General features: G+C 35.3%; 1 protein-coding gene across 1 annotated transcript in view; it reads left to right on the top strand.

Annotated features, from left to right (window-relative positions):
* Positions 1-16,732, top strand: part of smarca2 (SWI/SNF related BAF chromatin remodeling complex subunit ATPase 2) — a 42,870-nt gene that overhangs the window by 11,579 nt on the left and 14,559 nt on the right. Inside the window, exons 10-27 of the mRNA XM_081364772.1 lie at positions 203-373; positions 554-604; positions 750-880; positions 2,072-2,129; positions 2,375-2,475; positions 6,501-6,648; positions 7,095-7,258; positions 9,087-9,153; positions 9,275-9,385; positions 9,916-10,158; positions 10,261-10,374; positions 11,139-11,246; positions 11,355-11,441; positions 12,539-12,585; positions 12,707-12,873; positions 13,046-13,209; positions 14,833-15,060; positions 16,509-16,586. Coding sequence (XP_081220898.1) covers positions 203-373; positions 554-604; positions 750-880; positions 2,072-2,129; positions 2,375-2,475; positions 6,501-6,648; positions 7,095-7,258; positions 9,087-9,153; positions 9,275-9,385; positions 9,916-10,158; positions 10,261-10,374; positions 11,139-11,246; positions 11,355-11,441; positions 12,539-12,585; positions 12,707-12,873; positions 13,046-13,209; positions 14,833-15,060; positions 16,509-16,586 — 2,238 coding nt within the window. The remainder of the gene's footprint in view (positions 1-202; positions 374-553; positions 605-749; positions 881-2,071; positions 2,130-2,374; positions 2,476-6,500; positions 6,649-7,094; positions 7,259-9,086; positions 9,154-9,274; positions 9,386-9,915; positions 10,159-10,260; positions 10,375-11,138; positions 11,247-11,354; positions 11,442-12,538; positions 12,586-12,706; positions 12,874-13,045; positions 13,210-14,832; positions 15,061-16,508; positions 16,587-16,732) is intronic.

The raw sequence follows: 16,732 nt of genomic DNA on the forward strand, positions 1-16,732 counted from the left end.
ATCAAACAGTCTAATCAAACACAGAGACTTAATCATAGACTGAACTCACTTTTACACTGAATTGGCTCAGATGACTTTCTCGCATATGTCTCGAACTGAGAACTAGTACTGTGTTTTAAAATGTTAAAAATGTAAAAAAACAAAAACAAATATACACATTTTCCCTTAAAGGTTCTCATAGGCTCTCTGTCTGTTTTCCTAGGCTGAGGATGAAGAAGGTTACAGGAAGCTAATTGACCAGAAGAAGGACAAGCGTCTTGCCTACCTTCTTCAACAGACAGATGAATATGTGGCCAACCTTACTGAGCTTGTCTATGAGCACAAGGCTGCTCAGGCTGCAAAGGAGAAGAAGAGGAAGAGAAAGAAGAAAAAGGTATAGAAAATACCCTATAGAAAATAATCCATAAAATCACTTATTCTCAAGTCTGATATAGTAAAGTATACAGTTTTATTAGGTTCAATTCCGTTTATACCACTGTGTTTTTTTTTTTTTTTTTTTTTACAATCATCAAACACTCAATGCTTGCTTATTTCTTTCATGTTTAACCTTCAGAAGGAAGCTGGTGATGCCGAAGGAATGGGAGCCATTGGGCCTGATGGAGAGGTAAGTAAATTGCTATGAAAATGAAAGCAGAGTAGATGTGAATAACTGACTGATGTTTGATCCTAATGGTAAACTCACTCTGTCAAACCTAATCTAACATGGCCTGTCACAGAAAACCTGCTTTAATGTTTATTTATTCGTGCAGCCCATAGATGAGAACAGCCAGATGAGTGAGCTGCCAGTCAAAGTCATTCAGACAGAGACTGGGAAAGTGCTGCAGGGGACAGATGCCCCCAAGTCTAGTCAGTTAGAGGCTTGGCTCGAGATGAACCCTGGGTAAGCTGTCCTCACATTGCATCCTCTGTGTGTCTGGTAATTAAAAACATTTCCATAAAAGTATGACCAGTTACTTGGATTGAGCTGTGAAGCTGCAGTGAGCCGTGTGTTTACAGCACTGTGGGGAAGACAATATTGAAAGGGATGCAGTAGAAAAGGGAAAATATGCTACTTGACATCCCACCAAATAAATAAATTCATAGACATTGAATACAATTTGTGTAGAAATGAATGTGCATGTATATCATCCTAAAGCCTCTGCTAAGAACACAATAATACTACAATAATATTAAAGAATCCATATGAGGCTTTTTAATGTTTCTTTTTCCTTTAGTGTGTAATGGATCTGTTTGCTCATGTAAGACCTGCAATGTTAAAAAGCTCATAGGTCAAAAAGCAAATAATTGTTTTGTATATGTATAAATACACACATATGCATGTATATATTTAAGAAGAATGTGTTATTTATATATAAAATATAAATATATACAGTATATACATGCAAATGTTTCTTAAATATATACAGGCATATGTGTTTAAATATACAAAATAATTATACACAGTACACATATAATATGTAAACACAAACTTTTATTATGGATGCGATTAATCGCGATTAATCGTTGCGCCCAGCACTAATATTGATATATTGTACAGACTCGATATACCGCCTAGCCCTAATGGAGGTGCCGCAATAATGTGCAGTATGTGAAAAATAATGTTTTTTTGAACATTAAAGCATGTTAACCTATTCTAGTACAACATTCTGAGTGCAACGGCCACAACTCAACATCCAGTCAAGTCATAGAACCAAATCCCTGCCTTGCTTTTTTTCTTTTCCCACAAACTGTTACACTCGGATGTACATCACAATACAGGGAATAAAATTCAGTTGTGAACTGATTAACATTTTATTTTTGTGTAATCGCTTATGAAATCTTAAAAATTACATAGAAATAATAGAATAATGTTACAATTTTGTAAAAATTTGCATTTTCATGTGTCCATGCATTTTGGATAAAAAATACCTATCCAACAGAGACTGAAGCTTTGTGCAAACCTCCTGTGTAGCATATTTTAATTTAGCTATGGGGGAAAAAGCTTTGATAACAAGCACCTTTTAAGCTTGTGTTGTCAATAAACCCTTTTCAGGCTTCAAGTGTTTACTGTGCATTATGCCCTTTTAAACAGCTATGAAGTTGCTCCACGGTCAGACAGTGAAGAGAGTGGGTCGGAATTTGAAGAGGAGGTGAGTGTCCTCTTATTTCTGCTCATTGAGCTTTGTCAGCTCCTTGGTGTGGAGTGAGTCATACATAAGTACACAAACTCACACACATTATTATCCTTTTCTCTGCATTCATAAAGCATCTCCCATAAGCCTTTTCAGTATCTGCCTAAGTAGCCCCTTTTCTTTTCTGAATATGCCACTATATTGTGTAACTCAAGCAATCACAGTGCATTAAATTAGCTTAATCTGCTAATACACCATTTTAGGATGATGAAGAGGTGGTCTCCAGAGCCGAATCCGAAGAAAAGAAAGTCATCGATCCCAACAGTGATGAAGTATCTGAAAGAGCAGCCAAGCACATCATAGAGTATGTTGCCTGTTCTCACTTCAAAACAAAAAATGCTTTGTTGAACTGGATTGAACTTATTATGTACAGGGGGTTGAATAGAGGGGTTGAATGGGAGTTTCTATTTAGCAATTTTCTGGTTTTCTACACTTTTTTGCATTGCAAATTATATTATCAGTTTGATGAGTTAAGCAAAAATTTAAAGGGATGGTTCACCCAAAAATACTCACCCTTAAGTGAGTCAAGCCTGTATTCATTTCTTTCTTCTGCTGAACACAAAAGAAAATATTTTGAAGATTGTTTGTGTCCAAACAGTTGATGGGCCCCAATGACTTCCATATAATTTTTTTTCCCATACTATGGAAGTCAATGGGTCCCATCAAATGTTTGGTTACAAGCATTCTTCAAATACTGTATCTTCTTTTGTGTTCAGCAGAAGAAAGAAATTCATAAAGGTTTTGGAATAACTTGAGAATGAGTAAATGATGACAGAATTTTCATTTTTGGGTGAACTATCTCTTTAAGTATATCTCTTCAGTATTTTTACTTTAACGACAGCTGCAGTTGAGTTGCAACTTAGTTAAGTTTGTGTAAAACCTGATGATCATGTGATCCAGCATGATGATTTGAGATGAGCTTCTTAAGATTCAAGGGAACCATGAACATCTGACAGTCTTTACAAAGAGTCAAATGTTCAGTGTCTCAAATGGAATCTGATTAGTGATAAAAACTACAGTGTAGACTTGTAAATATATTTTTGTCATAATGTTTTTTTGTTTGAATTAAATTAGTTTATTTCCTGGTTTAATTTGTATTTGTTCTCAAACATTTACACCTCACTGCACATGCTATAATTATTTGGGAATTATTGAAAGATGCCAGATTTTCAAGAGGTTACAGTGTCTCGGGAATGGCTGATCTCCTGGGATTTTCACACACAACAATCTCTAGAGTTTACAGAGAGTGCTGTGAAAGCTAAAAAGCACCCAGTGAGAAGAGTTTATGTGGGTGAAAAGTCCTTATCAATGAGAGAGTTTGAAGAATAATGGGCTGACAGGAAGTTGAAGTACCTGAATAAAACACACATATAACAACAGTGCTGTGCACAAGAGATTGTCTGAATGCACAACACATTCAACCTTGAACTGGATGGGTTATAGCAACAGAAGAGCACAACGGGTTTCGAAATATAAATCCATAGATGAGTTCTGCCTTGTGTCTGTGGATCATGCTGATGGTGTTAGGAAATACAAACTGAGTATTGTATGAATGGCACGGTCTACTTGCGTATTGTTAGTAGTCGGCAGAACCTCTGATCGCATAGTCTACATGTATTTTCAGCAAAACATTTTTTGGGTGTGTTTTGTAAAGCCATTTGTGAAGACACAAGGCATGTGTCTTTTCAAGCTGGTTTAAAATGTCCACCAGTTTTCAACACGAGCGTCTTTGGTGGAGTGGTAGATCATGTCAACATGGACCAGAATCTCTATAGATTGTTTCCAGCACCTTGTTGAATATTTGCTGTGAAGAATTCCGTTCTACCCATTTAAATGTATGGATTCGGCAGACGCTGAATATTCAGTGTTACATTGGATTCTATATGTTTTATCAGTACATGTGTCCTCCAGGAATTGAATTCATGACCTTTGCATTGATAGCACCGTGCTGACCAGTATGTAATTAATAAAGTGGCCACAGGCTGTATAAAGAGCATATTGCATATTTCTATTCCCTTTTAAAGGGTAACTCTCGCCAAAATGCAATCTAGGGTCTTTTTGTTTATCTACCCGAGGCAAACTTTCGTTTAAATGCATAATTAGAATGGAGTTTACTAAAAAGAAGATTTTGAAAAACTCACTGTAGCTGTGTCTGCCGGCATTTTGACAGTCAAAAATAGTCTATCTCCGAATGCAACGTAACAGGGAGCAGAGTAAAGATGGAAAGCTCCTAAAGCTTAGTTCCATATAAATTCATGGATAATTTGTTGTTTTGTCATTTGTGAAAATCAATATTGACCTTGTTTTTGAAAAAAAAAACCTTATATAAGAAACAGTCAGAGATTGACTATTTTTGATGACAAAATGACAAAAATATTGGAATTTTTTTTTATACAATATATTTTTTTTTTCAATTCAATTGCCATTGGCAGGTGTGGTAAAACAGTATGTTCAAGAATTATTTTATCCGAAAATGGTTATTCATGAGTCAGCCTTATGTCATAAGACTCCCGTTTATCTTCAAAATACACATAACTTTTTGATTTTTAAAATAGTCCATAAAGAGAATGAGAAAAAAAAAAAATCAAGCAGTTTAATTCACTTTTTTTAAGAAACACAATCACTTCACATGATGAACAGATTTAATTTTGGCGTTTATTCATTTAACCCTAAAACCCAATTTTGGACAAATGTGGGCAAAATAATTTTGATTTATTTTTAAAAAATACTTCCCTTGATCTGAGCGGTACAAGACTTGGCTACTTTTCCTAAGTTTGCCTCCTGAACACACAAAAAATTTTTGGACTCAATTCTACAATGTTAAGTGGGTGAAAAAAAAATACTCCTTAATCTTGTATTTGGGTCAAAAATGGGCACCCATAGAAATGAATGGGAAAAACTGTAATTTAGAGCATTCTTCTTGTTTTTTTGTAAAAATAAATAAATAGATCCAATACAATGCATATCTAACATACACACAAATGAAGGGCTGATCCTGTACAACATTCTCATCATGGCAAAAACTCACACTCATACACACACACACACAAACAATGCATTCAATGAGCCTATGACAGAGCTGGGCTTATATATTTATATATATATAAATATATATGAAAACTCACACATACAAAAACAAATAATTGAATGAGCCAATGTCTGACCATGTTTTTTGGTATGATCCAATCATCCACCTGGCTCATCACCCTCTCTCTCTCTCTCTCTCTCTCTCTCTCTCTCTCTCTCTCTCTCACACACACACACACAAAAACAATGCATTCAATGAGCCTATGACAGAGCTTTTTTTTTTTTTTTTTTTTTTTTTTTACAAAAAAATATTTTATTAGTTATTTTATGTATGTTCTTACCTGTTTGGTACTAATTAGTTATTTAAATTTGATGTTTTGTGTTTGAAATACATGATAAATGATCTACTACTTTGTCTATTCCTTATAGCATGGTCATATTTATCTAAGCATATTTTGGCATCTTTGTATAGTCTCACCTAACACAGATATATATTTTTTTAAATTACAATTTTAACTTGTGATAGTCAAAAACTTAAGAGGTCAAATTCATTTTATACAGTGGTTCATAGAGTTCAGCCTTTATATGCAGCCATTAAGCACTATAGCCATCTAGTGGCTATTGATATTATTGTTTTTTTTGTTAATTTAATACCAAAATAAGACACCAGGTGACAGCAAAGTCACTTCATCTTTAGGTTTTAGCTCTAAGAACTTATTGGAATGATATTTTAATGTAGTTAAAAAAATATAAAAAATAAAACATAAAAATAAGCATAATTTACATAGAAAATATGGTACTTTTTGAAGTAAATAAATTCAAAAATACCCCCAAAATTTAAAAAAACACCATAAATGGATAGACAAAATATTATCGAAGACAGTGATATAACATTTATAATAATTAAAAAGTAGGATCACACCTGAGTCCTCTGTGCCCACATTTGTCCACAATTACAGGATTAAGGGCTATAAAGTGAATACGTTTTGAGGGTTAAAAACACTGATCAACACACATCAAATATATGGTAAACAGAAGCTCAACTATGCTTACTTGAGAACCAATGATTGTTGATATGTGAACGTTTTCTTTACTTGGAATTTCAATGGATGGACAACTATGATGAGAGAATATTAAAAATATCTTAATTTGTGTTTCAAAGATGAACGGAAGTCTTATGGGATAATGACCCTGGGTCATCCTAAACCCCGGGTAAACTGAATCCTGGGTTATCTTGCTTCACTTTTAACAATTCTTATTTTTGGATGAACTATCCTTTTAATGTTAGATCCTGTGTTACAGTTCTGCTAAGCAGGATGTGGATGACGAGTACAGTGTTCAGGCGGGAGAGACCAGCTCCCAGTCTTACTATGGAGTGGCCCATGCAGTCATAGAGAGGGTGGACAAACAGTCCACCCTTCTGATCAATGGGACCCTCAAACATTACCAGGTAAAGCAACAAATAAAACAAGCTTTAAATAGACACCTCCACAGATACATTATTCTTGGAATCCATCTTCTCTGAAGAGAGCTGTGTAGGTTGAAATGAAATGTCAAGGGATTTATGCTCTAGAAATTGAAGAGGCTTCTGGAAAGAAATCACTCAGAGAGGAAATTTCAAAATTGTAGTAGCTTGTATTGAATCTGTTATCTCCTTTGGGCAGTAATGGATTTCAAAAGGAGAAACAGACCTGTTATCTCCTGTTTATCCTTTGAAAGATTTAAGTGAGCACTAGGATTCATGCTTTATTAATTCCACGCGGCATCTGTGAAAAAATAATTGGATCTATTGGGCCATGTTCTGGAATCTGTGTGCCGACTCGTGTGTCTGCTCGGTTGTCTGTTTGTGATGCTTTTAAGATATTACCGCCACATAATGCAAATCTTTTTGTTCAGATTCAGGGTCTGGAATGGATGGTGTCTTTGTACAACAACAACCTGAATGGTATTCTGGCCGATGAGATGGGTCTGGGGAAGACCATTCAAACTATCGCTCTTATCACCTATCTGATGGAAAACAAGAGGCTCAATGGGCCGTACCTCATCATCGTACCGCTCTCGTAAGTCCAACTAGCAAGCTGTAAATAACGTGAAAAGAGGTGTAATGAAGTGAAATGTCTAAGAGGATTTGCAGTGTAATGGCTTCATTAGGTAGCTAAACACTATTACACAGTTCAGTTGACCTCTAATGACTGAAAACGCTGTGATAGTGATTTGTGATTGTGTCATTTTTAAGGTGACATATGGCAGTGCTACAAGTCACTGAACAGTTGTCAGATTGATCATGCATGCTTAGATGGACATTGAATTAAATGGTACAACATCTTGTTACTGTCACGGATGAGGTGGTTAAGATATAGCGCACGACGAAGGAGATACAATAGGATACTTTAATTCAAAACTTAGACCAGAGAACAAACAACCACAAATCACTGATAACAATAAATTTAATACAAGACAAGGAACAGGAAGAAACAGAGGGCTTAAATACACAGAGAACAACTGGGGCAAATAAACTCAATGACAGTAACCAATAGTAACTAACAGTCCGTGCTGGGAAAAGGAAAGGTCTAAACGGAAGTGTTTTGCATGGAATAGTGACAAAGAAGCTAGAGAAAAGATTTTAAGTCAGAAAAGATACATTTCAACAGTACTGTACCATTATCAATAACTCCACCTTGGTTGTTTCCTGCATTACTCATAGATTTTGATATACTAGATTTAATGAAAGAATATGGAAACATTGTAGCTGTTGTTGAAGATAGACTACAAACTGTATATCAAGCATTTGTCCCAGTATATACGGGTGGATCTAAAGATCCTAATACAGGAAGAACAGGTTTTGCTTTCAGTATTCCATCCTTAAACAGTTCTTAATAGGAGATCATCAGATCATTTATCAGTATACACCGTAGAGATGATGGCAATAGCAACAGCACTACAGTGGATAGAAGAGACTCAAATCAAAAAGGTTATACTTTGTACAGATTCATATTCGGCATTAAAGTCATTGAAATCATTCACATCTCACAGTCGACAGGATATAGTAAATGAGATATATGAAAATCTGTATAGATTTAAGAATATGAACGTCATGATAATATTTATGTGGATACCGGCTCATAGCGGGATAAAACATAATGAAAAGGTTGATAGTTTAGCAAAACAGGCTTTGGAAAACGAGGAGGTCATGAATATTTCACTTAGTAAATATGAAGCAAAAGCAGTAATTAAAGCATATACCACGAAAGAGTGGCAACATAAATGGGATACAGTAAATACAGGACGTCATCTTTATGAAATACAATGAGAAGTAGGAGTAGTGAGGTTAACTAAAAGAAGCACCAAAGAGGAAAAGATTTTAACAAGATTAAGGGTTGGACATACTATGCTGAATAAAACCTTAAAAATAATAAATAAACATCCAACAGGATTATGTGAGCATTGTGGAGTAGAGGAATCAGTAGAACATGTTATTTGTGTTTGTCAAAAGTATACTAATGAACGAGAAATACTGAAAAATGAACTTAGAAAGATGCGAATGGATGAATTAAAGCTTAAACATATAATTACTTATGGACTAGATAGTTTATTTCTTTATCTCAAGAAAACAGAGCTGATTAAGAGTTTTTTTATTTTTTATGAAATGGATATAGGATATGGTGAAAATGACCCTGAGCACCATGTTTTAGCTTTAAGTTATTTTGATTGATTTGTGCAACGGCCAGAAATGTCCTCAAACAGCTTTACCTCACACCTATCATTAAGTCTGCTCCACGATCACACCACCTATCATTTAGAGAAATGACTTCATTTAGAGGTAAAACGTTTACTCGTTTATTCCTTCTAGTATAAAAAATGACAATATTGATTTTCGTTTTTTCATAGGACTTTGTCCAACTGGGTTTATGAGTTGGACAAGTGGGCACCAAGTATTGTGAAAATTTCCTACAAGGTAGTCATTGATTTTTACTATCAGTATGTATAGTTACTGTGGACAACTTAATTTTATGATGTAATTTAGCATAAAGGTAATAAAGTCAGTTAATGGCGATTTCTGTTTTAATTCGTCAAAGGGCACACCATCAATGCGGAGGTCTTTTGTGCCGCAGCTCCGCAGTGGGAAGTTTAATGTCCTTATAACCACCTACGAGTACATCATTAAAGACAAGCACATTCTCGCCAAGGTAAAGGCCATGCTTTACGTTTGCATTTGCAGACACTTTCATCTAAAGTTCATTCTTCCATTTAAAAGTTTGGGGTCAGTATTACAATTTAAAATTGTAATTTTTTTTTCAATATATTTTAAAATATAATTTACGCCTGTTGTGGCAAAGCTGAATTATCAGCAGCATTTTCCAGTCTTCAGTGTCACATGATCCTTCACAGTGTCACGTGATTCTAATATGCTGATATTTTGTCATAAATTCTTTGAATAGAAAGTTCAAAAGAACCACATTTGTTTAAAATATAAATCTTTTTTTAACAGTACAAAAGTCTTTACTGTCCGTTTAGATCAATTTAATGCATCCATGCTAAAAGTTAATTTCTTTCAACAAAAAAAAAACCTTACTGACTCCAAACTTTCAAACGGTTGTGTACTTTTCATCAGTTCCTGAATTCTCTGGGACTCGAACCCATGGTCTTGGAGTGGCACATGTTTGTAGAACAATCAGTGCCTTAATGCACTAATTGTCTATTCCTTTCCAACCCCCAGATTCGCTGGAAGTATATGATTGTGGACGAGGGTCACCGCATGAAAAACCATCATTGCAAGCTCACGCAGGTGTTGAACACCCACTACGTCGCTCCCAGAAGGCTGTTGCTCACTGGGACCCCTCTACAGAACAAATTACCTGAGCTCTGGGCCCTGCTCAACTTCCTGTTGCCCACCATCTTCAAAAGCTGCACCACCTTTGAGCAGTGGTTCAATGCTCCATTTGCAATGACTGGAGAGAGGGTAGACTGTTATATTTCACCCTTATAGATTTACCATCCTGTTTTACACATTACACTGTAGCTTAAAGAGGTTTTCTCTCTGTTGCGGATTACGCCGATTCAGGTGGATCTAAATGAAGAGGAGACCATCCTCATCATTCGCCGTTTGCATAAGGTATTACGTCCCTTCCTTCTGCGCAGACTGAAGAAAGAAGTGGAGTCCCAGTTACCTGAGAAGGTAAGGATCCATTCTGACACACTTTTTGAATGAAAGTGGAAAAGGTGATACCAATCAAAACAACAGTATTAATGTTTTATGTAGGTTCAGGTTAAAGTTGTCATAAAGTACCGACTTTGGTACCAAGTCCGCTCAAAGCGTCACATTTTTAAAATTTCAGTGCCGACTTGGTACCAAACTCTAGTTCAGGTTTTAGACTTTGGTTCTTCAAAAATGAAATGCTGCTAAAAAGCATTCAGCATGACATTTAGCATGTGTCATATTAGGTCGACCGCACACAGAAAACAACACATAGTGCCGTGTCAAAGCAGCTGTAAATGGTTTGATATATGAAATTCAGTATGCAAATATAGTTTGATGTGATTGCTGTTGGTAACATTTTTAATATTCTCTTTATGTCAATCAGTGTAAATATGTGAACTGTAATCTTAAATTTCATAAGTAGGTCTCAACAGTTAAAATATATACTACCAATTTTACAGGCCCCATTATGAATTTTTAACTATTTTTATATTTAGAAATGTATTCTTACATTTACTATAAATACTATTTTGTATCAGCGGTTACATTTTATATACATCTTTAAAAAAAATAAGAAAATACAACATTCTTTACAAAATTATTTTATTTATTTCCAAAACAACAAAAGAAAATCATTGTACACATTTTTTTTTTTTTTTTTTTAATAAAGCATAAGTATGAATGACACCTGTATGTCATGTGGTTGAGGTTATATTAATGCATTGGGTCTTTTTTTATTACAGGTGGAGTATGTCATCAAATGTGACATGTCAGCCATCCAGAAGGTTCTGTACAGGCACATGCAGGGCAAAGGTATCCTGCTCACAGACGGCTCAGAGAAAGACAAGAAGGTAAAGAGAGAGGCTGTATAGTAACTGTAACTGTAACTGCATGTTACACTGCTCTGTGGATTAAAGCAAATGTTCATGGGGTTTTAACTTGATGTTTTTCATCCACAGGGTAAAGGAGGAGCCAAGACTTTAATGAACACCATCATGCAGCTGAAGAAGATCTGTAACCATCCCTACATGTTTCAGCACATTGAGGTATCGCCATATGTCTCAGTCATGGTTATTATTAAGCTGAAATAAAATATGAATATTGGTTGAAAAAATAAGAAATGTTCTTTTGGCAGTAAACTGAAATAAGTTTTAAGTTGAAGCACTAAAATTATTAACCCTATGACAACGAACTCTTAATCTTTATCATTAGAGACCACTAACAACTATCATGAACAAACCAAAAACGTTTTGATAAATTATTCTTAGAAATATCAACAAATCAGCATTATAAATTTCCAGAGCTATTGGTCTAAAAAATGAGGAAGAATGTTTACTTAAAAATTAAGTTGCTTTTTTTGTCCATTCTTCTTTGAATTTTTGGTCTACTTCGTTGTCTTCTGTGTATCAGAATAATTAATTGTGTCAATGCATTCATCATCAGACACTGCTGTATCAGTGTCCTTATTTGCACATATATATTTAACTTGAAGAAGACATGGGGGAATATGTGCGCATGCACGGTGCTGGTTCATGTTTGGAGCACTAGAGTATATGAAATATTTCCATAAAAACTTGAAACATGCTCGCTCTGGTCCAGATATGAACTGTGATCCGTGTTGCGACTCTTGTTAAACTCATCACGGAATTCCGCGCAAAAACACTCTTTTGCAAAAACCACATATTTTACCATGTGTTGGTAGTCAAACTCCAGCTTTGACCACATCGTTGGGAAAATGCAAACAACACTTTTGTTTTACTGTTTTGAGGAAACATTACACTTACGAGCACACATGTGTCTGAAAAACAACTCCACAAAGCAGAACAGGCAGAGGTGTACAAACAGCACTGAGGATTGGATTAAAAGAAAAAGCTCAGAAATTGATGACGTAGATGCGTACTCTCCAGGCACTGGAGCTGTTTTTATTGCGTAGCATGAAAGTTAATTGGGTCTAAAAAGCATTGGACCCCATTGACTTTTAATGTATGTATGTACAGTAAAATATATTTTAGACCTAAAACTTCTTCATATCTATGGAGTTAAAACTTCGGTCAACAATCAAAACGAAGCATTCTACCGTGCCATGGTATTTTTCTACTTGTATGGCATCAGCTGTGCTCAAAGTGTCTATTTTGTACTTTAGGAATCCTTCGCTGAACACTTGGGATATCCAAATGGCATTATCAGCGGGTGAGTACGGATCAAATCGACTGTTACCATGAATTGTTCATTCATCAAATATGGATCACTAAACACATCGCAGAGCCCCTGCACTACATGACATTTTAGACATGCTATTTTGTTCTCCTAGCCCTGACCTGTACCGTGCCTCTGGCAAGTTTGAGTTACTGGACCGCATCCTGCCCAAGCTGAAGGCCACCAATCACAGAGTGCTTCTGTTCTGTCAGATGACCACCCTCATGACCATCATGGAGGATTATTTTAGCTACCGTAACTTCCTCTATTTACGTCTGGATGGTCAGTAATCAGTGCAAACCAAATCCTTTTATGTATTCCTGCCCTTTAGGACCTCAGTATTGGGGATTTCCAATTGGTGGCCCACCACTTTTTTAATGAGTGTGATCACACATACTGTAAATGCTGCCCTTTCTCTTTCATTAACACGTTTGTTTCTGGTTGTGTCCTCCAGGAACTACGAAGTCTGAGGACCGGGCAGAGCTTTTAAAGAAATTCAACAGTGAAGGCTCCCAGTATTTTATCTTCCTATTGAGCACCAGGGCAGGTGGTTTGGGCCTCAACTTGCAAGCTGCAGACACCGTTGTGATCTTTGACAGCGACTGGAACCCCCACCAGGTTTGTGTGATTCAGAGGAACTAGACATTCACGTCCCTAGTTTTCAGCTCAGCAGTGATCTGTCATCTCTAAATCCGACTTGAAAAATATCTTATAGTATAAGTGATTCATCTTAGTTGAGATAGTTGTGGAATTCAGAAATATAAAAGGAATTGTCTTTATTTCTCACAATTGCACCTTTTTTTAACTCTATCTTGTTATTGATTGTACTGTATATCTTACAATGTGAATTTTTTTTTCTTCATCAATAGCCCGGTTTACACAACGCCATTTTCCACTAAAAACTGAAAACTTTGAATGCATTTTGGCCGTTCATTTACACGACAACAGTGTTTTGGGGGCCTAAAGACGCAAACTTTTGAAAACGGGTTTCAAAGTGCAAGTTTTTGAAAACAATACCGTTAACATCTCCGTGTTAACTACAAAAATGTGAAACATTGATAGCATACACATGCGTATTACGTATTTAGTCTATAGACATGCGTGTGTGGCTTGAGTGCTCTCAATAAAATAATGTTTTTATGCGCAGGCGTGTAGTCTTTCTTTACAAAGTGACATTTCTAACTAGTGGCCTGACATGCATAATACAGTGTTTTAGTCGTTTGCGGATCCGTGTGAATGGGGATGGTTTTGATAAGGTTGTCTGTATAAAGAAAAAAAACTTTTCCGTATTTAGTACATCGCTTTCATGTAAACGTACCCTTACTCTGAAGTACAAACAGGCTTCCATATTAGTTGACAAATAATATGTACATTTTGATTTATTAGCATTAGAATTGTTGGTTAAAAATTATAGGACTGTATTCTGGAAAAAGGAAACTATTTTGTGGAAAAAAATACTTTTATTCAGCAAGGATGATTGCTGAAAATTGATCAAAAGTGACCATAAAGACATTTTTAATGTTACAAAGATTTGAATTTCAAATAAATGCTGTTCTTCTAAACTGTATTCATCCTGAAAAAAATGCTTTGTCATCACAGATTTTCCATCACAGGAATAAATTACATTTTAAAATATATTAAAATAGAAAATTGCAGTAATATTTCACAGTAGTATTGCTTTTACTGGATTTTTTTTTGTAAAATAAAATGGTCCTGTATTGTACATATATCACAAATAAAATAAATCCATGTATTTTCTCAATTAATACAAGGCCATAAAAGCTACATGCATTATGATTAGCAAAATGCTCATTTAAATTTGTTGTATAGTATTTAATATCACAGCACTTTTTTAATGCCAACTAACCACAGACAAATATATATCTTGAGGTGATTTTTGACGTGTTTATATATTTATTGGTTTATTTATTCATTTATCTTATTAATTTATTATTTTCATTCATATGTTGGTGGTGTTGGCTGGATGATTTGTTTGTTTTTATGCAGCAGCATGAAGTTTGGGCTTTTTTCCCCACGCATTTTCAGCAGAAGATGCTACAATTTTCCCTCCATCCGCCTCCACATACAGCAATCTTCAGCCAATTTGAAATGTTTATTTTTCCTTCTCCAAAGAACAAGTCAGAAAGATTGCACCATGCCTCTTCTTAATAACACTCTTGCCCTCTGATTGTAACTGATATAACTCTGTTAATCACACTGAAATGTGATTTCAATCACCAGGACTTGCAGGCACAGGACCGGGCCCACCGCATCGGCCAGCAGAATGAAGTACGCGTACTGCGTCTGTGCACTGTTAACAGTGTGGAGGAGAAGATTCTAGCGGCGGCCAAATATAAACTGAACGTTGATCAGAAGGTCATTCAGGCAGGCATGTTTGATCAGAAGTCCTCTAGCCATGAACGTAGAGCCTTCCTGCAGGCTATTCTGGAGCACGAGGAACAGAATGAGGTAAGTCGCTTCAACAAGCACAGATGGCAGTTGGAGTAACTGATAAACTGGTTAATTTTATCTAATGATGCACTGAGGTAAAAATTATTGGAAAAAGACAGATTCTTTTTAGTTTACTAGCCATTATGAAAGCATACATTGCCATTATGAAAGCATACATTCAAATTACACTTCACCACATACATTTGTCTTCCCAAAATGGATATAAATCCAATCTACTATTCCCGCAAATATATAAATATGCAAATACTGTATAACAGATGATGCCAGTTCCAGGCTGTGAAATTTTCTGTTGAATGCACTCGTCACCCCACATAGCAGTTAATTTTAGAGTTTCATGGTTTATCCATCCATGTGTCTCATCAATGATTGCGGGCTCGTGTGTCTATTGTGGGGCTCTCAAACTTCTGCACTTGGATGGCTGCTTGGGAGAAGTAAAGTTTATATATGTGGCTTGAACAATCAACAATTGAACATTTCAACTTGGCCGAGTCTCATTTTCTATGAAGGAGCTTTTAGTGATCGAATTGCTATTAGCATTAAGGCATCATGGAGAACATTTACACTAGCTGTCCGATCTCTAAAAATATATTTGAATCCCCTTGTCTTGAATTATATATTTATAAAATAAAGAAATTAAAGATGCTTGTGTTTTGAAATAATGTTGAAATAGTAAGGCTTTATCAAATTTACTGACACTATTCAAAATGAGAAACTTTAAAGGGATAGTTCACGTAAAAATTAGTGCTTGGCAACGATTTATCGCGATGTGTGTATTGTGTTTACATAAATATATGTGTGTGTACTGTGTATAATTATTTTGTATACATAAATACACACACATGCATGTATATATTTAAGATTTTTTTATTTATAAATAAAATATTTATATATAATATAAATTATGTATAAATATATATTTACAGTATATACATGCAAATATTTCTTAAATATATACATGCATATGTGTGTTTTTATGTATACAACATAATTATACACAGTACACACACATATATGTATGTAAACACAATACACACATCACGATTAATCGTTGCCCAGCACTTGTTGATGAATTGATTTTACTTTCCCTGACTTGACTCGTCGTTTATTGCCTGTCTTCAGGTCACTGCGTTTTGTTCAACAAATTACAGTTTATCATCATGAAACATGAATGGATAAGAGTCTGTTTTTCTATTGATTTTGAGTGTGTCAAAGGCAAAAGGAAAGGCATGCAATTTTGTGAGACAAACCGGAGTGCAGTTAAGTTGAGCTGAATTACTTACAGGAACAGTACAAAGCATTTCTTAGTGTCTGGTTTGGTAGTGTCTATTCTGGTACGTTTTACGATTTAAAAAGCAAAATCCACTTGGCCAGAGATGAAATACTAGTCACTCTCAAAATAAATGTATCCTAATTATGTTTGTTGGCATATGTGTGTGTTATACCAGGAGGAAGATGAAGTTCCAGATGATGAAACTCTCAATCAAATGATTGCTCGTAATGAGGACGAATTTGAGCTTTTCATGGTAAGACTGAAATTGCACAAAATATGTTGCTTGCACAGATAATCCCTTGTATGGTGATTCACAGTAATTGTTGTCTCTTTTAAAAGTAAGCCATGTGTTTCTGTGAATTTTGAATCAATTTAAGACTAGAACAAGAAATTTACCAA

Source organism: Scardinius erythrophthalmus (assembly GCF_964197995.2).
Source record: "Scardinius erythrophthalmus genome assembly, chromosome: 5".
NCBI classification, from domain to species: Eukaryota; Metazoa; Chordata; class Actinopteri; order Cypriniformes; family Leuciscidae; genus Scardinius; species Scardinius erythrophthalmus.